This window comes from Bufo gargarizans, chromosome 1 (assembly GCF_014858855.1).
Source record: "Bufo gargarizans isolate SCDJY-AF-19 chromosome 1, ASM1485885v1, whole genome shotgun sequence".
In the NCBI taxonomy this organism is placed as follows: Eukaryota; Metazoa; Chordata; class Amphibia; order Anura; family Bufonidae; genus Bufo; species Bufo gargarizans.
The window spans coordinates 548806657-548830942 of NC_058080.1; the positions used below are offsets into that span (position 1 = coordinate 548806657).

The following is a 24286-nucleotide window of genomic DNA, read 5'->3' on the forward strand; positions in this document are numbered from 1 at the left end:
TGTGACATGGCCCTCCAAAAACCATATGGCATTCCTTTCCTTCTGCGCCCTGCCGTGTGCCCGTTCAGCAGTTTACGATCACAAATAGTTTTTTTTTGTAATCTACAGAATTGGGGTAATAAATATTGAGTTTTGTATGGCTGTTAACCCTTGCTTTGTTACTGGATTAAGTAAAAACTATTTTTGGAGGTATTACTATTATAAAAGTAGAGAGATTGAAATTTGCTAATTTTTCTAAATGTAAATTTGGTATTTTTTGTTATAAATAAAAATGGAATATTTTGATTCAATTTTACCAGTGTCATGAAGTACAATATGTGACGAGAAAACAATCTTAGAATGGCCTGGATAAGTAAAGGTGTTTTTTAAAGTCATCACCACATAAAGTTGCACATGTCAGATTTGCTAAAAATGGCCTGATCCTGAAGGTAAAAACTAGCTTGGTCTTGAAGGGGTTAACAGGGTCCTACATAGCCAACCAGCACCCTGATCTGCATTGACAAGCAGCAGAAACAGTTGTCTGTGGATAGGTCTCTTCCTGTGACCGATTGCACACGACCATATCCATTTTTCAGTCCGCAAATTGCTGATCCACAAAACATGGGTCCTGGCTATTTCCATGCCGATATTTTTATTTACTCCTGCAGAAATGTGATATCCGTTTGTTCTATCTTTTTTGTGGGACAGTGAAATGGACATACGGATGCAGATAGCACGCTGTCCGCATCTTTTGCGACACCCATTAGAATGAATGGGTCTGCATCCAATCCGCAAAAAATGTGGTTTGCATGTGGACTGAACATACAGTCATGTGCGTGAGGCCTTATTTTTTTTACTTATATCCATGGTCCTGCTACAAGGCCTGTTATAAGTTCAGACGTTGACTCGTAGGGAGCTACCCCCAATACATGGCACTAGAAAAACAGCTTTCCTTCTTCATGGAAAATAACTACTTTACTTGACTACCACAACCTGTACATTAATATTATTACATCAGTTATGGCGATTGTTCATGTCCACAAAGGGTTAAGACCTTAGGTTCAGCATATGGAGGGCGACTTTCATTTTGTTTGGTACGGTAAATGAGAACTTTATATCCACTCCGACTCCTTTTAGCTTTTTACTAGTGACAGACGTTGAGATGCATGTGTTTTGTGTCAAAGCAGCTTTTTGTCCGTCTTTACCCTTCTGTGTCCGAACCAGTGTCAAGATCTTTCAATAAAATTGTATATTTTACCATCCGTTTCATGTATATACATTTGTATGAGACAACAGGAAGCAGAGTTAGCAAGTCATCTTCCCGTGTAGCTGTTCTAGGTATGATTAGTTCCATAACTTCATTACACATATATGAAGTATTTATGTACAGGGCAGATGTTTGTTCTCCTCCACCATTCGGTATTGGTTTCCAGCACTGATGTCATGGCATTAGTATGTTGATACTGAGTAGTAGTGTTTCCTCCTACAAGTATTGGATTTGTTTCCAGTTCAGTCACTTCAGAGCGTAAACCTGTGAAGTATATGGTGGTGTAGTACGGGGCATCAGAGACGCTATTGTGCGCCTTTTGTAAGGTATTTTCTCCCTAGAATATATATATATATATATCAGAATAAAATCAAATGTGCAATATATTTAAAAGCAGATATTAAAGGATATGGACACCTACGACAAGGCAAAAAATATTTTTACAAATGTTTGTGGTTTCTGTGAATTAAACAGGTTGTACGAAGGCTAATTTCACATTCGCAATCCTTCAGGCTGTTCCAGCAGAGGAACAACCTGCTGGAGTTCTCTGGATCCGACATAGCTGGATAGTGCGGCGTGCCTGCCAGGCCCCATAGACTGTAATGGCATCTGCTGGGAATCTGGCCGATACCTGGCATAAATGCATATTGCTGCACACAACTGTTTTTGTTTGGCCGAATGCTGCCATCTCTGCAGGGTCCCATTATAGTCTATGGGTTCTGGTGCTGAACAGCCATATCCGGCTAGGCCGCATCCAGACAACTTCCTGCGCCGCCGCAGTACAGTAATACACTGGTATAGATCATACCAGTGTATTACTATATTGTGGCAGCAGGATGCGCATGGCGTCATAGCAACCAATGACGCCGTGCGCTCCTGCTCTCAGCAGGAATCCAGCCCGTGGTTCCACGGACCGCTCACGGCCGTGAAACATTCGGCCTTATACTTTGGACAGATCCTTGCATCCTTCACTGTGGATCTTAGGAGCTCGTTCAATGTTATTGTTGGAGCCTTTGCTGAATCTTATTAGTACCCTCCTTGCCTGGTCCATGAGTTTCGTGTGCATTCGGCCTAAGACGAACACCCCACAGAGTGGGGCTTATAGAAGAGTGGTCAGAAAAAAAACATTTTTTAAAGAAAAACATAAGGAAACATGTTTGGAGTTTGATATGGTCAGTATGTGGCAGACTCCCCAAAGACATGGAAGAAGGTTATCTGGTCAGATGAGGCTAAAATTTAACAGAACTTGACCTAAATCCATTTAGAAAGATTTTAAGGACACTTCTTCCATAAAAGTAGCACCTTATAGCCTACTGGCCACCTGTATACATGGATTGAAACTTTGCCTGTATGGTATTAACCGAATAAAGAGACTGCATTTATGGAGAAGTGCTGTCCTCCATGTCATTCAACATGGATTTGTAGGTCAGATTCTGCAGCACTACCAGCTAGGTGAAGAACTTGCACACACTGCACAGTATCAAAAAGCACATTTTTAAGGATAACTATGTAGAAGGCTGCTTATTTTTCATTTAGGAAGGAAGTTACCAGTGCAGTGATGCCATTCGTCTTTAATTATGCAATGAACAAGCTTTATTTGCATAAACCCAAAAATCCCCGGTATAATATGTGGAATCTGTTGGAATACAGCATAAAACATAGAGGGTCTAAGAAATGTCTAAATGAGCTGAAATGCATGTTATTAAACTGTCACTGTTCCCAAGTTTAAAGGGAGCATGCTGTGATTTCACTGTTCTGCATATTGATAAATGCTGGAGAACATGTTTCTCTGAACTTAACAGAATGGAACATATTGTTCAATTTACGGGAAAGGACGAGTAGGCAAGGAAAAATGCTTTTCAGTCCATGGCTCATGCGTGTGTGCAGAGCGTTAGTGCTGGGTCACGGCTCCTTGTGCTTGAGACTTTGAATAAGTATTGAAATGCTGGAGGTTATCTTGGAATATGAGAGGCTGACAGTGATGTTCGCTACATGTATTACTGATTTATGGAAGAAGGCTATAAAGTAAACGTTAAAAAAAATTCCCATTAAACTAAGGACCATGGCAGTAGAAAACCATTAAAGGGGATTTGTAGGGAAATCAATGTTGATTTTAAAAGATAGGCCAGAAAGGGTAAAAAATTAAAACCTAACCATTCTCTCTCTCACTGCCCACCTGCTGCTGCTGATCTGTCACTGGTCTGGTCCCCACTGTAATTCCTAGTTCTGGCTAAACATGCTGGAAAATGCCAGGAAAGACTCGCTCAATCAGTCACTGGCAGAGGTCTGTTACCTCTACAGACAGTGATTAGCGGAGTAGCCAGCATGGACCAGGTGGTGAAGAGCAGTGGGACCGACGGAAAGGCAGAGGCGGTTGATCTGTAAAGATGAGTATGTATTATGTTTTAATTTTTGACCCTTTGTGGCACTTTTTTTTTCTTTAATAATTTCTCTGAAAACCAGGGATATAGCTGTATTGCAGAAATCCCAGCTGTTGCCTACATGGACAGTAAGAGTACATATGTGGAGTTATGTTGTGAAGATATTGTAGATGGACAGAGAGAGGTGGACTTTGCAGGGGGCTTGTACTGAAAGGTCATTTGCTGACTTAGGCCTCTTTCACACTTGCGTTGTCCGGATCCGGCGTGTACTCCACTTGCCGGAATTACACGCCGGATCCGGAAAAACGCAAGTGTACTGAACGCATTTGAAGACGGATCCGTCTTCAAAATGCTTTCAGTGTTACTATGGCAGCCAGGACGCTATTAAAGTCCTGGTTGCCATAGTAGGAGCAGGGGAGCAGTATACTTACAGTCCGTGCGGCTCCAGAATGACGTCAGAGCGCCCCATGCGCATGGATGACGTGCCATGTGATCACGTCATCCATGCGCGTGGGACGCCCTGACGTCACTCTGAAGCGCCCTGGGAGCCGTATGGACGGTAAAGAATACTGCTCCCCCGCTCCCCACTACACTTTACCATGGCTGCCAGGACTTTAGCGTCCTGGCAGCCATGGTAACCATTCAGAAAAAGCTAAACGTCATATCCGGCAATGCGCCGAAACGACGTTTAGCTTAAGGCCGGATCCGGATCAATGCCTTTCAATGGGCATTAATTCCGGATCTGGCCTTGCGGCAAGTCTTCAGGATTTTTGGCTGGAGCAAAAAGCACAGCATGCTGCGGTATTTTCTCTGGCCAAAAAACTTTCCGTTACGGAACTGAAGACATCCTGATGCATCCTGAACGGATTTCACTCCATTCAGAATGCATTAGGATAAAACTGATCAGGATTTATCCGGCATAGAGCCCCGACGACGGAACTCTATGCCGGAAGAAAAGAACGCAGGTGTGAAAGAGCCCTTAAAGTCACCATGTACAGCACTGAATATCAGTAAAGGCATGACAGGAATACAGTAAATTGTGGTTAAAAAGGCCACAATGCTGAATAAATAGGCAGTGGCATGCTCATGTTTGGGCACCCCTGGTCAAAATTACTGTTACTTGGAACAGTTAATAAATTTAAAGATTAAATGATCTCCAAAAGGCATAATGCTAAAGATGATACATTCATAACAAAAAAAACACAACAAAAAAGAAGAGGCCTGAAGCAACCCTTTGTAGCACCCCATTTGGTAAATATCACAGCTTGTAAATGCTTTTTGTAGTCGGCCAAGAGTCTTTCATTTCTTGTTTTTTAGTGATTTTCATCAATTCTTCCTGGCAAAAGTCTTCAGTTCTCCTGGGCTGTTTTCTATGGACTGTTATTTTGAGGTCTGTCCACAGATTATTTTTTCTTCAATGATGTTCATATGCGGGGACTGTGAGGTCCTTGGTAAAAAGGCCAGCTTGCACCTTTTGATGTAGTCTATAGTGGATTTTGAGGTGTGTTTTTAAGATTTTAAGATCATTATCCATTTTTAGAAGCCATCCTCTTTTCAACTTCAGCAGTTTTTTACAGTTGATATGTTTGCGTCCAGAATTTGCTGGAATTTCATAGACTCCTTTTTTTTTTTTTTTTCCCTTTACCTTTTGAAATGTCCCCGTGCCATTGGCTGCAACACGTCCTGAAACCATGATTGATCCACTTTCATGCTTAATGGTCAAAGAGATGTCCCTTTCATGACATTCTGTGCCCAACCAAACCATGGCTCATTGTGACCAAAAAGTTATATTTTTAACCTAATCAGTAGGGCTGAGCGAATTGACTGAGCTCCGTACAGTATTAGAATGTATTGGTTCAGATGAACCGAAGTTATTGCTTCGCAAAGTCTTGCGAGACTTCGCATAATAACTTCATAAATTAATTTGTACTGTAAAATACAATTTCCTGAACTCGGGTTCGGTTCCAGAGTTCAGGAATGTTTCATCCAAAGTCGATTCGCTCATCCCTACTAATCGGTCCAGAGAACTTGTTTCCAAAATGCATCAGACTTTTTTAGATGTTCCTCTGCAAATTTCTGATGCTGAATTTTGTGGTGAGAATGGAGAGGTTTTCTTCTCATGACTCTTCCATGAAGGCCATATTTGTGCAAGTGTCGCTGAACAGTAGAACAATGTACCACAACTCCAGAAGGTCTAGCAGGGGTTCTGAATTGTCTTTCTAGAAATCCTATGAGCATCTGACTCTTAATTACATTGCGAACTGAGGAAATGGAAGCCTGAAAAACGCTTTGCCATCTTTTATTGGCTTCTCCTGCTTCCTGGGACTTATCCATTTTCATTTTCAGAGTGTTGGGCAGCTACTTTGACAAACCAATGGATGCTGTTTTTTTGGGACAATGTTGGTTTCGTCTGCATATTTATAAAGCGCTTGAAGTTTGCATCACCTGGCCTTTCCTAATGATGATTGTGAACAAGCCTTAAAGGGGTTATCCAACCCCTAAAATGCCATCCCTACTGCCTGGGCCCCTCACACTGACTCTACTTACCTTGCTCCCGGGCTCCCGCGTAGCTTCATTTACCCGCATCGTGGATGATGCTAGTAAGGCTCATTTCTGTCACGGCCTGCTATTTACTGCTCTTCCCGTGACCAGATGTTTTCATCAGCACAACGGGAGATGCAGTGATGGCCGTGCGGGTGTCAGAAGCGACACGGGAGCAAGGTAAGTAGAATCAGTGTGATTGGATAACCCCTTAAACCCTAACAGGTTCGGACCGCATGCGCATGCAGCGGGCACCATAACCGCCAGGTCTCTGCTGTTTCAAACAGCAGAGGCCCGCAGGTAATTTCCGCAACCGGCAATAATGCCAATTGAAGTAATTCAACTGTGACCATGGCATCTCAATAGCAAATAAAAACCCTGGGTCATTCATTCTAATACACTTAGTCTCTCTGAAGAGACCCAGCATATTTGAACTGCAGGTCCTATGTTGGTTAGCACGTAGCAGGTCAACATGGGATATCTGCAAAATCAACTTATACTGTCATTAAATCAGAATACAGTATAAGTTGCCATCAATCTGAGTACTGTATTTTGTAGCCTGATCTATCTGTTGACAGTAGAGAGAAGCTCCTCTAGAGGTATTGGTCAGTAGCTTTCTTCTCTCTTTCTTCTCTATCTATAGGAGGATATATATCAACTAAATGTGCATTTAGCCAACGGCTATCTAAAATGTCTGGACAGCTTTTTTTTTTTTTTTTTTAAGGGTCAGACTACAATATAATGTGTATTGGCACATTCTGGCTTTTATATATGGCAATTATGGGGGTAACAGGAATGGGGAGACACAGAGGGATATGGCATGTTGGATTTCAACAGGCCACAGGAGATGTGCTGCAGCCAGAGAGGTCAGAGACTTGTTCCTCTTTCCGTGGAAATAATCATGTTGTTTCGGCCAAGCAGGTATGCTCGTGCAGAATGCGTGAGCAATATCTGGACCGCTAGCTCATGTGTGACCTGTTTTCAGATTGTGCTTTTTATTTTGTGCCGTCTTGTAGCATGATATGCAAAATGATGCTTCTGCAACGCCCCAGAGTGTCATTACTACTTATGCACCTCGCTACTATCTCCTATGGTTAACCTAGTGTCATCCTGTGTATTTATTTCCAAGTCCTTCACAATGTGCATTTCCTATTTTGCCATGGTTATGTTCAAATGTAATATGCCTGGTTCATCAGCAGGTGGCAGCGTGAATGGCAGAGCTATAGTTGCTAGGGATCGACAGATTATCGGTTTTACCGATATTATCGGCCGATATTGAGGATTTTGACTGTTATCGGTATCGGCATTTATTTTGCAGATATTCCGATAACTTATGGGGAACGCAGATCGCGCTGCTGACAGCGCTCTCCGTGTTCCCTCAGCAGCACAGGGGAGAAGGAAGCAGTGTCTCCCTCCCCCTGTGCTGCTGCTGCCTCTGCAGCCAATGGGAGGGCACCTGAGGGGTTAACCGAGGATCGCAGCTACAGCTCATAGGAGGTCGGGAGCCGGCTATGTGATCCTGCAGCTCCTGCCTCCTGTTCAATTTTAATGAATGAGAGAATCCTCTTCATTGGTGGCGCAGTGGCCACAGCCCCTCCCCTTCTCTTGTCCCCTACAAGAGAAGGGGAGGGGCTGTGGCCACTGCGCCACCAATGAAGAGGATTCTCTCATTCATTAAAATTGAACAGGAGGCAGGAGCTGCAGGATCACATAGCCGTCTCCCGACCTCCTATGAGCTGTAGCTGCGATCCTCGGTTAACCCCTCAGGTGCCGCGGATCGCAGCTACCGCTCATAGGAGGTCGGGAGCCGGCTATGTCATTCTGCAGCTCCTGCCTCCTGTATCTGAATAAATTAGAGATTTAACTTCGTTGGTGGCGCAGTGCGCCCCCCAATTTAAAAACATTGGTGGCGCAGTGCGCCCCCAAGCCCCCCCTCCAGTATTAATCATTGGTGGCAGTGGCCACATGATCCCCTCTCCCCTGCTCCTCCGATCGGAGCCCCAGCAGTGTAATCCTGGGGCTCCGATCGGTTACTATGGCAGCCAGGACGCCCTGGATGCCATTGTAAGCTCCATGCTGCTGTGTGCACAAAGCACAGAGCAGCAGGGACAGTGTGATCTCCTATTCCCCCTGATAGATCTCTATCAGGGTGAATAGGACAAGGGTTCTAGTCCCTAAGGGGGCTAAAAGTTAGAAAAAAACTAAAACTTAAAAAAATAAATAACCAAAATATTAAGTATAAATGAAAAATAAAATTTACAAAAACAAAACTACACATTAACAATAAACATAAATTTTCAGCAGATTTGTGTAGGATTTTTTTTTTTTTTTTTTTTTTTAATGAAAATTCCCAGTATATCGGTATAAATTATCGGCTATCTGCCTGAAAGTTCACAAATTATCGGTATCGGCCCTAAAAAAAATCAATATCGGTCGATCCCTAATAGTTGCATAGAATGGAGAATTACATTCTAACACCCCCTCTGCGGTGTGGTGGGCATGTCCCAGTTGCTGCAGGGAGAGTGGAGTGTTACTGAGTTGGTCTAGCTTACCCCCTGCTTGGGGAAGGAAGCAAGGGCTGGGCACGTCGCCATTTGATGTGCCCATGCCAAGCCTTGTCTAGGCCAGCTAGAGCACCTTCAGCTCTGCTGGACGTAGAAGCCACAGCTTGGAGCCTCTGAAGGCACGAAATATAGCTCCCTGGACAAATCTAGAATCAGACTACAGAGAGAAGTTGCAGCATCCTGCCGAAGCAGAGATTCTATTTAAGCCTGTCAGCACAGCAGAGAGACGTTTGCCTGTCACAGACCGTTAATGCTAAAGCCTGCTGGGAACCAAGACAAAGCCTGAAACTGTTTGGAGAAACGTTTAAGCAAAGTAAAGCTGTTTTCAACTTCATCACAAGTTATGGACTCAATTTATTCTTTATTCCATCATTCAACTACCCCCTTTTCATTGCTTTGGAGCCAACGCTTAGGGTCCAGCGTATACAGGTAGAAGCACCGTGACGCGTTCACCAACATTAAGGGTCATTTAAGCCACCGTACACCATTCTGGCATTCCTACACCTGGGTACCATCTACTACATCATTAACTTTCCTTATCTGAATTTTCTGATAACTGGGAACAATAGATTGCATTCAATTCCTTTTGGATCGGTGTTAGACAGTCCGATCCTGCAGGCGATTGTCAGGAAGGAAGCGTTCCTTCCCAGCAATTGCTTGCTTGCTGGCAGAGGACAAAGTTGCTAGAACATGCAGCGATCTCCTTCTCGGGATGAGACGAGCGATCATTATGCCATCGCTTGTCCCCATGCTGTCTAGTTGTTTGCCGATCTGCCGCCAGCAAGATGCTGATTGCCCAATGAACGATTAAACAGCGGTAGTATTAGACTGCCAGATCATCACTAACAAGTGTTCCTGTGAATTCTCGTTAATGATAAACTGGCTGGCAATCGGCCAGTCTAATGCAGGCATTACTCTCAGTAAAGGTCCCTTTAGACAGGACAATTCAGCAGGCAATTGTTGGGAAGGAAGCGTTCCTTCCTGGCAATCGCCTGCTCATTAGTGGAGGAGACCTCTGCTATTACATGTATGGGGAGAAGTGATCACTAGTGCCATCACTCGTTCCCATACAGAATCATTGTTTGCCGGCACCAGAGGCTGTTTAGAGAGCACCTTCTTTGCATACACAAATAATCCAATTACCCGACGAGTGAGCTTTTTCTCGTTCATTGGGTAATCGGCAGCACCTTTACATCACCAAATAATCGCTAACGACCGTTCCTATGAACACTTGTTATCGATTATCTGGCGGATTCTCGGCCCGTGTAAAGGGCTCTTTAAGCTGGTCATACACTTGAGACAATGATTGGATGCATTGTGGCCGATCAGTCATCCATGTGATTGTTTGGATGAATGATCCGATCAGGGAGTCAGTTCTTGAGCACAATGGCAGACAAATAGCTGATCATGCCATAAAGATGCAGTTTCAGCCGACAACGAGCAAAATCTTCCATCATGGCCGAGAACAGTCTGCCGTCAATCATCGTGCACGATCTTTCATGCTACTTTTTAAATGTCAGTCGGCCGTAATGGCCAACATCCCTCATTCCAGCCAGCTTTAATCTCCTGTGTATGGCCAGGTTTGCCCATTTGTCAAATGTCAACTACTGACCCATCCTAATCATTTTATACTACGATAACGTATAGTTTTATTGATATTTCAGCCATGATTGATCTATCCATGTAGTCCATTAATGAGTTAAGAAAAGTGAATCCATTTTCTGAGTTATTGAATGGGAACTGGGTAATGAACCTCTGTAGTAACATATAGGCTAAGGCCGGATTTGTTATTCATTATGATGTCATTATTCCAGTGCATTATACATCCGTTTTCCCTGGATGTGTTGCAGCCCAACCTTGAGTTTAACTGACCTGAACTCCCAGCTTCATGGGGATCTATGAGGCTGTGAGTTCACGTGAGTTAATCCCATGGTTAGTCTGTAATATATATGTGTCATAGGTTCCCGAACTTTCACAGTATTTCTAAAACAAAGACAGGAATGGGCTCAAAACCTTGAAGAGGCACACGTTTTTCCAATACTTTTTCTCCACTCCTGGTTTTGGCTTACAAATACAGACCATGTGATAGTGGCTTTGGGGTATGTTCACTTCAGCATGCAATACATTCACTCAGAATCCACCTTCCATTGTTTTCCATGTGAAATTCACAAATCTCACTATTTATAAGACGCTCGTTATCGATTCTGTGGACCTGGTCTTGGATTTTGAATACATTGCTGTCTTGTGTGCCAGAGTAGAATTCCCTATACTTTACCAGTCAATAAAAGTGTTTTATGCAGCATCTTCTCTCTTTCTTTAGGTGCCCTTGGTTAACAAGAGAAATCTCTCCAGCTATCCCAGTGTACAATGGGCTTGTGTTCCTCTTTGTGTTGGCAAATTTCAGCATGGCAACCTTTATGGATCCTGGTATCTTCCCAAGAGGTAACTTTTCCCCCTTTAGGAATATCGCAAATATTGCTGTGCAGATGGAGCGACCTCACGTGAGGTTTATGGTGTTGCTGAAGCTGTCAGTTTTAGCTCTAGAGTATGATAAGTGTGTGGATTGTGGCTGCTGACTCCCATCTGCCTTGTATAGGGACTCGCATCACAGGGAGACCTCGAGCTGAACCCATCGCTGGCTCCATGCAATCAATATTAATAAGACAACAGGACGGTGAGATTAGCAGAGCCGGGCAGGACGCAGGCCTTTGCTCAGCACAAATGGAATCATTTTGCCAAAGCTACCTACCTAGCAAGTCTTTTCCTGCTGAAGATTAACCCTGCGCTGCCACATTGTATAACAAAGGAGATTAAAGAATAAAAAAAGCTTAGAATAGAAATGCCAGCCTTCCACAAAGTAAACTGCTACACCCATGGTTATTTTCCTAAATGTTTTCCATATACCTAATCATCGGTTTTGAATGGAATTATGGATACATTCCATACCCACTTCTTTAGGGATTACATTCACTATGCTTTGTTACTGTGTAAAGTGCGCAGTGTGTATTATGACCTAAACAAATATAATGAAATATGGGCCTAAACGTTTAGCATGTAAAGATGCAAATTAGATTAAATTCTACAATAATCCTATGTCATCGGGTGTCAGATTCTGCACAAAAAAGTTCAGCGCATTCCCCTTAATTTCCTCCATTTAATTGGTCCTATTTTGTCTCCTATTAAAACTGAGTAATATGTAAGGAAATCTTCTTTGTGTCCCAGAAGGTCAACCATGTCCCGTCGTGTCCCAGTCCTGTGTCTTGCCGTGAAACAACTGGCTGAAGCAGGAACCTCCCTGCTGTGTTCTGTCTGCGGTAGACAAAAAAGGTAGTTACAGGGGTTGTCTCATCTCAGACTTTGGTGGCATATCCCTAGGATAAGCCACTGATGTCAGACAGGTGCAGGTCCCACTTCTGGTACCTGCTCCTATGTCCAGAAAAGGCCCTTGAAAGTGAAGGAGAGAGCACCACACAAGCTTGGCCACCCTCCATTGAGTTCTGAAAAAAAGCAAGCACTTGCTTTGCTATTTCTGGTAGTCCCACAGAGGTGAATAGAGGGGTGGCTGTGCATGCATGTGCGCTCTCCATTCACTTCTATGAGACTTCCGAAATTTTTGGAACTCCGATAAAAATAAATGGAGAGCACGTTGGATGCACTCTCCTTCACTTTCAGGGTCCCGTTCTGGAAATAGGAGCGGGTCCAAGAGGTGGGACCCACACCTGTCTGACATTGGTGGCATATCGTAGCGACATGCACCATTGTTTGAGATGACACCATTAAAACATCTGAAGTCGATTTGCTTGAAACTTCGTTCTAATACTGTACGGAACAGGAGCTCCGTACAGTATTAGAATGTATTGGCTCCAAGTGGTACCTTGGAACCGAACGTGAGTTCGGGAAATGTTTTTTTTACAGTACAAAATAATTTATTACGTTATTGAGCGAAGTCTCGCGAGAGTTCGCAAAGCAATAACTTCGGTTCATCGGAGCCAATACATTCTAATAGTGTACGGGAGCTCCTGCTCCGTACAGTATTAGAACAAGGTTTTATGCAAATCGACTTTAGATGTTTTATGTGAAGTCGATTTGCTCATCCCTAATAATGATGCATAAAATACTGCAGACTGACCAAAACGTTCATGGCAACTATATATTTCTTGCTTTCTTTTATCATTCATTTTAGTATTCCTTTAATCAGTTATTTTATTCACTTCCTGAAAGTCAAATCTTTGTGGAGCCACATTCTGCTACAATTGCAGATGCAAGTCTCTTTGGATTTATCTAGCACATCTAAACTCTGGGATTGTTGCCCATTCTTCCAGACAAAACTGCCTCAAGTTGGATTTTTTACGTTAGTATACAGAAGTCTTCAAGCCTTGCCACAGATTCTCAATTGAATTGAGATCTGGACATAGACTAGGTTATTCCAGGACATTTAAATGTCCCCCTTCTACCACTCCAGTTTAGCTTTGGCAATATGTTTAGGGTCATTGTCCTCCTCCCAGTCTCAAATCTCTGGTAAGAATTGCCCTGTATTTATTGCAATCCGTTTTCCTTGAATTCCAACCAGTTTTCCAGTCCCTGCTGATGGAAAAACACCCTCATGGTATGATGCTGCCACCACCATACTTCATTCTGGGAGTAGTGTTCTTGGCGTGATGGGATGTGTTGTGTTTATGTCGCACAGTGTTTCCCATGATGGCCCAAAAGTTCAGTGTAAGACCTCTTGCACACGAACATATTTTCTTTCCGTTCCGTTCGTTTTTTTTTTTGTTTTTTTTTGCGGACTGTATACAGAACCATTCATTTCAATGGGTCCGCAAAAAAAAAAGGGAAGGTACTCCATGTGCATTCAGTTTCTATTTTTTTGCGGAACAGAAATATGGAACTATTTTTGTCCGCATTATGTACAAGGATAGTACTGTTCTATTAGGGGCCAGCTGTTCCGTTCTGCAAAATACGGAATGCACACAGACGTCATCTGTATTTTTTGCGGACCGCAAAATACATACAGTCGTTTGCAAGAGGCCTTAGTCTCGTCTGACCTGAGAACCTTCTATGTGTTTTTACATATGCAATGTTTTACATGCTATTTGGTGAACTCAAAATTTGCTTTCTTTATGATTTTTATTTTATTTATTTTTTTCGGGTGACCACTCTTCCATAATTTCCCACTCTGTGGGGTGTGTGGCTTATAGTGGTCCCAAGGTCAGATGCTTCTATCTCCACTGTGGATCTGGAGCTCGTTCAGTGTCATCATCGGTGTTGAATCTCTGATTAATGTCCTCCTTCCCCATTTGTGAGTTTCAGTGAGTGGCCTAGTTGTGCCATAGTCTTTCCATTTTAAGATTAATTTAATGCTGCTCTATGGAATAACATTGGGATATTTTATTTTTTTTTTTTATATCCCTACCTTTCCGGGTCCATAACTTTTATTTTTTTATTTTTTTTCGTTCACATAGCCGTATGAGGGCTTGTTTTTTGCTCGACAAGTTTTACTTTCTAATTCCACTATTTAATATTGCGTACGATGTAGTAGAGAGCTCGGGCAAAAAATTCCAAATGAGGTGAAATTCGAAAAAAAAAAAATGCAATCCTGCCACAGTTTTTAAGGGTTTTGTTTTTACAGTGTTCCCTATGTGATAAAAACTGACCTGTTACTTTCATTCTCCGGGTCCGTACGATTACAGGAATCCCACATTTTGTAAAGTTGTTTTTTTTTTTTGTTTTGTTTGTGCGCCGATCATTGGTACCATTTTGGATTTTGTGTGACTTTTTGTTCAATTTTTAAATTTATTTTTGTGAGAGGTAAAGCAACCAAAAAAGGCGAATTCGTCCATTTTGACTTTTTACTGTTTTGCAGTTTGCCATATTGGATAAATATTTTCATGATGTTTATTTTTTTGTTTATTTAGATTTTGGGGAAAGGGAGGCGATTTAAGAAAAAAAATTTGCAGATTTGTGGACCTTTTTTTTTCAGGTATAGGTGTATTTAGGGTTGTCACAATACCAACATTTTGATTCTATTTCGATACCATAAAAAAGTATTGCAATACTAGATACCACGCAAAAAAAATAAAAACACAAAAAAAGCCTTGTGCATTACGCATTTTATGGAACGTCTGGCCCATAATAGAACAGTCCTACCCTATTTTGGGGGGAAAACAAGGTTACCAAAAAATGGTAACCTGCATGATTTTGAATTTTTTTTATTTTTCTGTTACAGTGTACACTGCATAGGATATTTTTTAATATTTTAATCATTCAGACTTTTTCGGACGTGGTGATATGTAATATATTAATTTTTTATTGTGTTTATATTTAATATATATATATATAGAGAGCAATTAATAAAATACTGAGAAGAGGGGAGGAACTGTGGCCACTGCGCCACCAATGAATATAGTTTATGCCTGAATACAAACGTAGGCTGTGGGTGACCGCCAAATCCCATACCCAGCCTCTATGACTGCGCGCTGCGATCTGCCTCAATTAACCCCTCAGATCGCAGTCATAGAGGCTGGGTATGGGATTTGGCGGTCACCCACAGCCTACGTTTGTATTCAGGCATGAACTATATTCATTGGTGGCGCAGTGGCCACAGTCCCTCCCCTCCTAATACCTCTCTTCTCAGTATTATATTAATTGATCTATATATGTTTTCATTGATGGCCAGCGGCAGCCGCACACAGTGGGGAGGGAGGGACTCCCTACTTCTCCACTGTGTCTGCTCAGGATGGCAGGATAAGATGGTGCGCGCCGAGAGTGGCGCATGCCATGTTCCCTCAGTGATACTAGGCTGTGCAGCCTAGTATCGGTAAATAGCAAATCCCGGTATAGAATTGATCCAGGGACAAAAGTATTGTTTGGGTATAGATCAGGCATGCTAAACCTGCGGCCCTCCAGCTGTTGCAAAACTACAACTCCCATCATTCCCAGACAGCCTACAGCTATTAGCCTACAGAAGGGCATGGTGAGAGTTGTAGTTTTACTACAGCTGGAGGGCCGCAGGTTGAGCATCCCTGGTATAGATAATTTGATACCCGGTGCAATCATAGTTGTATTCATACTCGCATCATTTGTGAGTTTGATTCCACTCGGGGAGATGTTATTCAATAATTATGTGACTTTGGAAGTTAAAGAAGTCAGTCACCAGGAACTTCATTGTTAAATCAGGCACAATGCCAGGAAACAGACTCCATGAAAGGCATAGTCCCATCTGAGATGTTTATGGCATATCCGCTGCATTCAGGTGGAGAAATAATGCAGAGATGGCTGAGATCTTTCTGGAGATAGGTGAAGGTCCCAGAGGAGGAATATGCCCTGAATGGCCATTTCTCGGCTTTGTACATGCTCAGAGTTGTATGGAGACATAATAAAGCTCCTACAGAAATCCCTAGGGCCATGCTATACGTCTGTCTGCCTCTAATTTGGTGCGGAGTTATCTTTCTTTCACATTCAGTATGGTTCATTGCAGTGCTCCACTGGATACTTTATTATGGAAGCATTTTTTCTTGTAGTGGACAATATATTCTTAAAGGGCATCTGTCACCTTGATTCTGGAGTACTATCTGAAGTAATATATGAACTGTGCTGCAGGTACAGAGTCCACATCACATTTTTTTTATTTTCCTACTGCTCCTGCTTTCATCTCTCAAACGTGCTTTGACATACTACAGAAAATAGTCCAAGACCATAGTGACCGATTCCCTTAGGGTGCCTAAAGGTCCATGGAATCATGTCACTTTGACCCTGTGCTTTGTCATATAAGTCTTGAAGCCATGGGGCTTAATGTGGTATTCTGGTACTTTCAAGTCCTCCCCTATTAGATTGGTGGGGATCCTACAGCTGGGACCACCTCCAATGACAAGAACGTGGGTTCTGTATCCTGCAGGGTTGGCAAAATAAACAGATGGGCAGGTTGCACTGCTGCTCCATTCAGCTTTGAGACCTGGCAAAAATAGCTGAGCACCTGCCTCTTGTTCATGTCCAGGGTTACAAGGTCTCCATTCTTGTGATGGGTGGGGGTCCCAGTGGTAACTTGAAATTACTGGAATAGCCCTTTTGAGTAATTTAGCATTCTAGTCTATTGCTGGTTATAGATTGTATGGTCTGTGTTCAAGTCCCTTCTTGATTGTGTTTTTTTCTTTTTTTCTTTTTTTTATCTAATAAGCTGATGAAGATGAAGACAAGGATGATGACTTCAGAGCTCCCCTTTACAAGAATGTGGAGATCAAAAGAATACAAGTACGGATGAAATGGTGTGCCACCTGTCACTTTTACCGGCCTCCTCGCTGTTCACACTGCAGTGTCTGTGATAACTGTGTGGAGGTAAGGCTTAGGCTTTCATTTCTATTTTTATTCTGTGTATTCTCAGGGAGGTTCTCAATCTCGCCAAATTTTCACCATTAAACTGCCAGTAATGGCCAGCAGAATGTTGCCCAGGCATGCTAGACATACTTCTATGTCGTTTCTGTCTGTAGTGAATGTCCTGGAAAAGCAGTTTCATAAAACGGCTGCAAGGTGCTCGGGAAGGGGGGGGGGGGGCTTTAGATTTCAAAGTGCCCCAGCCCCCCGCTCACGCTGTATACCTAACCTAAGCTGCAAAGGTTTTCTCCCCAAAGTCACACTGATGCAGAACTTCCCTGCTGCTTGCTCCTTAAGTTGTGCCTGGCTTTCTCCCCTAACGTCCTGCGCAGGCGCCATGTGATGCGATATAGCACCTGCATAGAAAATTTCCTCTCTTGTGCAAATGTCTCATAGAATTGAGGTGGCAGGCTTAGATACTCGTGAACACCAATAATAGATATTTTTTTAAGGTCACAGGTAACCTTAAGCAATGTTTTCTTATCGAAGGCATTGATGGCATATTATCATTTATTAAAGCGCCATTCCTTTCATGGCGCTGTACATTTAAGGGGTATACATACATAATACAGACAACTGCAATAAGCATGAGCAAGACGAGTTAGAAACTGGTACAGAAGGAGAGGGGGCCCTGCCCGCAAGGGCTTACAGTCTACAAATATCAATTAGATATGTAGAATTTCTTAGCCAATCCATTCCTGTGCATGACCTAATGCACTTATTTGTTGTTCCCACCTTTTGTACTAGTACTAAATTCTTCAGCAATAATTCTTTGTGCATGCTCATACCGAATAGAATTAGGAATTTTAAAGGTGTTATGCAAGATTTTTATATGGATTCCTATCTTCAGGATGGGCCATCTGTATCGGATCAGCTCAGGTCCGACACCCCCACCGATCAGCTGTTTCAGAGTAGCTCTTCTCACTGGAACTGAACACCTCGTCCGTTGCGTAGTGGACAGACCTAGGTACTGCAGCTCTGCTTCCATTGAAGTAAACTGGAGCAGCGCTGCAGTAAACAGCACCGTCCACTACGCAATGGATGGAGCTGTGTTGTTCTGGCACCAGAAGTATTTTGGAACAGCTGATCAATGGTGGTGTGGGGTGTCTAAAAAGTTAGAAAGATGGTCATAATAATCATGTATTTTTTATTACTACTGTATAATATTACTGTAAATCTGTAGTATCACAATACTGTGATTTATGTAAGGCTATTTTCTGTCTGTAGGATTTTGATCATCACTGCCCCTGGGTGAATAACTGCATAGGGCGCAGGAATTACCGCTATTTCTTCCTGTTCCTGCTGTCTCTGAGCACACACATGGTCGGGGTCTTCTCATTTGGCCTCATATTTGTCCTGCACCATCTGGAGGTTCTGGGAGAAGCCCACACCAGTATTACGTATCCTTTCACTGCACACATAAAGCAAATGTAAATTCTAGTTGACCTTCTGTTGCCAGTCAACAAACATATTTCATGGTAGTGATTCCTTTCTGCTTAATTAGTTTATGATTGCCATATTTCTACAAGTGATTACTGTCCTGGTATCAAGTTATCATAGCCAAAAAGAGCTAGTTGGCACAATATTGGATTGCATTGCCTTGAAAATAAATACCCTGCACTTTTAATGTTTGATATTAGTATTTATGGTTAGATAATGTTAGTAGGCAAAATATGTATTAGATTTATCCATAATAATTGTTTGTCCTGACTAATATCCTAATCCAAATAAATCTGTGGTGTAAAAAAACTAAAACACCCATTGTCTGTAGTTGGAGAACAGGCAAGGAAACGTGTGTTGATCCAGACGGACAATCTCGTGGTGGTTCTAATGGGAAAGAAATGGACCCCTGCTCACCTTGAATTCTTAATTTTTACATTTTCTTGGCAGCATGCAGCTTGTAGGCCATTTGTCTGATAACCAATGGGTTTGAGAAGTAAAGCATCTCGGGGCACAAGAGTTGGTAGGCCAGTCTGATGAAAGTACGTTTCTCTGCAGAAAAGATGTATCTCACTAAAAATAATTGTGGAGAGTTAAAAATCCTTATCCCGTTGGTCCAGGATATCAGTCATGTGTGTGACTGGCCTGTTTTTCATTCCTGTTATTGGTCTCACTGGCTTCCATATTGTTCTTGTTGTACGAGGTCGCACCACTAATGAACAGGTAAAAAGTATTTTTTCAATGTTTGAAAAACTGGACACATACAGGTTCTGACCTTAGTTTTGTCAAATTTCACCTATAGTTAGGTCTAAAATGTATTATGGTGTAAAATGCATTATGGTTAAGTAAGACGTAAAATCAACTAACCTGCATTACATGCTGACCTCTTTTGAGGAGACTTGCTAGTATAACAGAGACTAGGGGTGGGTGATATGGCCTAAAATCTAACTATTAGCCTCCTTAGGGGCTAGAACCCTTGTCCTATTTACCCTAATAGAGCTCTATCAGGGTGAATAGGACTTCACACTCTCCCTGCTGCCCTGTGCATAGTGCACACAGCAGCAGGGAGCTTACTATGGCAGCCAGGGCTTCAGTAGCGTCCTGGCTGCCATGGTAACTGATCGGAGCCCCTCGATTACACTGCTGGGGCTCTGATCAGAAGCTGCCACCCTGGGGCCACTGCCACCAGTGATTTAATCCGTGTGGAAGGGGGGGGGGCGCAATTAATATAATACTTAGAAGAGGGGGAGTAGAAGGGAGGGGCTGTGGTCACTGCGCCACCAATGAATATAGTTAATATGCCTGCATGTGCCATCCATATCCCATACCTGGCCTCTATTACTGCGCTCCGTGAGCCGCTGCAATTAACCCCTCAGGACCTGAGGGGATAATTGCGGCGGATCCCGGCTCGCAGTAATAGAGGCCAGGTATGGGATATGGATGGCACATGCAGGCTACGTTTGTATTCAGGCATATTAACTATATTCATTGGTGGCACAGTGGCCAGTCCCTCACCACCTCCTCCTCCTCCTCTCTGTTCTCCTTGGTGGCGCAGTGGCCACAGTCCCTCTTCCTCCTACTCTGTTCTCATTGGTGGTGGAGTGGCCACAGTCCCTCCCCTCCTCCTCCTAGTCTGTTCTCATTGGCGGTCAGCGGCAGCCGCACACAGTGGGGAGGGAGGGGCTCTCTCCTTCTCCATAGTGCCAACTCAGGAGAACATGGTGCGTGCCGAGATCGGCGCATGCCATGTTCTTCTGCGATATGGCAATATAAACAAAATCTCTATCGTTGGCCAAATTTATATTGTTTATATCGCATATCTTCTATATTGCCCACCCCTAACAGAGACCTAACCTCCATGTATCCTTGCTGGCTGAAAAGAAAACTGCTTTGTTTGTTTAAAGGGAATGTGTCATCAGAAAATGACCACCTGTTTGAATCATGGTTTTTGCATATTTGTTAATAAATTTTATAGATTTGATTTATTTTCTTTTTTTTAAATCTTTTTAATTTTTACAACATTTGAAAAAAATATATAATCATGCAATTTTCAGACTGGCCATTAAGTCTTTAATAATAGCTAACACAACTATTTCTGTAGAGATTGCTTTTTAGCATTCATCACAGGCAAAATTACATAACACAGGATCCACCATTCACAATAGGTGATATCGCAGCTTATCTACTCCCTCCCTGTACAATGAATTCTACACAGGTCACAGAGTATGCCTAGGAAACCCTCCCATAGAAGTCAATGAGCCCTCTCTAGGTTATTGTATCTGTGGTCCGTGGTGGCTGCTGTTATGCACTTCTCTAAATGTGGTTAACAATAGCACAAACAAGATGGCTGCGCCCATAATCATGTACAGAAAACATTTATTTATTTTTTATCTGAAAATGAAAACTGATTAGAAAGCGAAAATATAGGTGACACATTCCCTTTAACCTTTTAGATTTCCTCTTCACAAACTTACACCTTTTTTGTGAAAATGTTACCCAGGTGACAGGGAAATTTCGGGGAGGAGTTAATCCATTCACCAGAGGATGCTGTGGGAACATACAGCATGTTTTGTGCAGCCCATTATCACCAAGGTAAGAAGTTGTGTGTGTCAGTCATCAGTGTAGGTGATATGTGCAGTCCCCTTTGAAGAAGATTTCGATCCTAAATAAAATTTACCTCTGCATATAAGGATAATCACTATAAAATCTATTCTTTGTTTTGTTTTTTTGTACAGCGCAGGTCCAGTTTAGCTCAGATTTGCTGCATTTTGATAAAGATCGTGAGTTACTGTTAATTGTCTTCTTGGCAACAGACTACAAACTGTCAGCCAGCATTCATGACTACATAAAAAGGTTACAGTTTGTAGTCTGTTACCATGGACACAGTGGATGCAGCTGACAATTTACAGAATGCACTTTCAATAGAAATTATAAGGGTACTTTCACACGTGCGGCAGAGGATTCTGGCAGGCAGTTCCGTCGCCGGAACTGCCTGCCGGTTCCGGCAATCCGGACGCAAACTGATGGCATTTGTCAGACGATCCGGATGCGGATCCTTCTGACAAATGCATTGAAATACTGGATCTGTCTCTCCGGTGTCATCCAGAAAAACTGATCCGGTATTATTTTATTTTTGGCATTTTTAAAGGTCTGTGCATGTGCAAACCGGAAAGCCGGATCCATTTTGCCGGAACACTTAATGCCGGATTCAGCATTCCGGCAAGTGTTCAGTATTTTTGGCCGGAGAGAAAACTGCAGCATGCTGCGGTATTTTCTACATCCAAAAAACGTAAGAGGGACTGAACTGATGCATCCTGAACGGATTGCTCTCCATTCAGAATGCATTAGGATAAAACTGATCAGTTTTTTTCCGGTATTGAGCTCCGGTTAAATATATGGTGCCCCCTTCTCTTCCATTGATTTCCTCTCAAAACAGCCACCTTAATGTATCCAGTACTGGTATAGACACATGCTCAGTAGCTCCATCCCACCACCTGGATCCTCTTCTACAGGACTGTGCAAAAGTTTTAGACAAAAATGCTGCAAAGCAAGAATACTTTTACAAACAGAAGTGTCAATAGTTTATTTTTATGAATTAAAATGCAAAGTGAATAAACAAAAAAAAAAATCTAAATGAAATCAATATTTGGTGTGACCACCCCTTGCCTTCAAAGCAGCATCAGTTCTTCTAGGTACATATGCATAGAGTGTGTGAAGGAACTTGGCAGGGAGGTTGTCCCAATCATCTTGGAGAACTAACTACAGATCTTCTGTGGATGTAGGCTTGCTTAAACCCTTCTGTCTCTTCTTGTAATCCCACACAGACTCAATGATGTTGAGATCAGGGCTTTATGGGGACAATATCATAACTTCTAGGGCTCCTTGTTCTTCTTTACGCTGAAGATGGCGAGCAGCTAATGATGGCCTATTCTGAGATTAGGCTATCCCTTAGCCTGGACAACATCTTTATCGTTTCAAACATATCTAAGTGCCCTTATCATTGGCAGTGTATGCATTTTACGTGCTAAACTAAAAGGCACAAGACTATAACTTATCAACCTAGGAACTTTTATAGTGATGAATAAACAGACTTGCGTCATTGTGTAAAACTTTTTCCTCATGGTTGGTCAGTACGTTGTCTAACAGGAAAACTTCTCTGCCTCATAAGGTATGTGGTTGAACCAAAGAAGAGACAATCAATCACGCTCAAGCCTCCATTTATACGTCAGGAACTGTCAGAAAGGCAAATAACGGTAAAGATCAGCGACAATGGTATCCAGGCTAACCTCCACCGATCCAAGGTGAATATCGGATTTAGTAAAATGTGTTCATTTCTGTTCTACTATTCTCTCCCTTAATTCATATGATTTTTTTTATTTTAGTCCAAAGGAAGTCTGGAAGGTATAAATGATAAATCTCTGGATATACAGCCACCACTACCTCCTAAAGGAGACCCCACCAAATATTCAGACTTGAAGGGCACACTTGGAAATAATGAAGGTATAAACAGGAGGGTTCTTTATTCAAGGGATTGACCCATCTGGACATATTCCCCGTCATATTCCATAAATGTCCGATGTTCCACCTCTGGGACCCTCTCCTGTCTCAACAACAGGACCCCGTTGTGCACAGCAGTGAAGGAGAGCAGGCTGTACATGTGTGCCTTTCTCCATTCCCTGCCGTGGGACTTCTGAAAATAGCTAAGTGCACATACTTGGCTATTTTCAGCAGTGAATGGAGAAAGTTGCTCATGCCTGGTGTGCTCTCCATTCACAGCAGTTTGTGACAGGGTCCTGTTTTAGAGATAGGAGTGGGTCCCAGAGGTGAGACTCGCACAAAGTGGACATTTATGTAGTATGTCCAGATGGGACAACTCCATTAAGAAATACATATTGATGACCTCTGTTTATTATGTAGTGGAATCTCATTTGTTGGTAATCTCTTCAGAAAAAGCTTCCTGGAGAAACAGTTTAGACTGATAGAATAGAGCGACGAGGAGGCGTTTTTGTGTCTGTTTTATTTTTCTTCCTTAGCGGCCTGCTTAGGATCATGGCACAGTATTTCAATGGCATTACAGTCACCATTTTAATTTATACGTTCTAAGATAAATCATTTCCAACCTGTTGATGTATATTTGTGTTTTGGATCATTGTTTGGTTGCATGTCCCAATTTTGATGTATAGATTGTGCAGGCTATCACATTTGGTAGCCTAAAGGCTGGTGCAGACTCTGTAGGGCCAAAAATACCAGCAACATAACTGCAGCTGTAAAATACCTACTGTGTATTAGGACTTAAAAGTTACAGTAACTTTGCACAAAAGTTTGCTATGTAATTATGGAATTGTAATGTTATTTTTTTTCACAGATAGTGGACTATCGCCAAAAATGATCAGTCCTCCAACTCCAGCCATGTATAAATACCGTCCAAGATTTGGAGCAAATCCCAAAGTGCACTACCATCCAGCAACAGAACAGGTAACAGTAAAAGCCATCATGGTATTGGAACCACAAGTAATTTTTTTTCTGCTATCTGCATACGACTTGATTAGTGGGGCATTATCCACGAACAGAGAGTAGTGTCCTTCCAATACATTTTTGTGGTGTCCTTGAATGTTCCTGCACTGCCCCAAGGAAGGCTGTTAATAAAACAGCATGGTGCCAGAAAATAGTGGTGGATTTGGTAGTAGATCATATAAAAAAGGCAAATATCTTGTAATGCTGGTGCAGATTACCACATTCAACCAGCA

The 24286-nt window shown here is 42.4% G+C and overlaps 1 protein-coding gene across 1 annotated transcript in view; it reads left to right on the plus strand.

The window, feature by feature from the left end:
- The window catches only part of ZDHHC8 (zinc finger DHHC-type palmitoyltransferase 8), an 83613-nt gene that overhangs the window by 51705 nt on the left and 7622 nt on the right, over positions 1–24286 (plus strand). The window contains exons 2-9 of the mRNA XM_044275590.1: positions 11053–11174; positions 16906–17063; positions 18327–18499; positions 19160–19262; positions 21040–21131; positions 22708–22840; positions 22922–23039; positions 23905–24014. Of these exons, the coding sequence (XP_044131525.1) occupies positions 11053–11174; positions 16906–17063; positions 18327–18499; positions 19160–19262; positions 21040–21131; positions 22708–22840; positions 22922–23039; positions 23905–24014 (1009 nt within the window). The remainder of the gene's footprint in view (positions 1–11052; positions 11175–16905; positions 17064–18326; positions 18500–19159; positions 19263–21039; positions 21132–22707; positions 22841–22921; positions 23040–23904; positions 24015–24286) is intronic.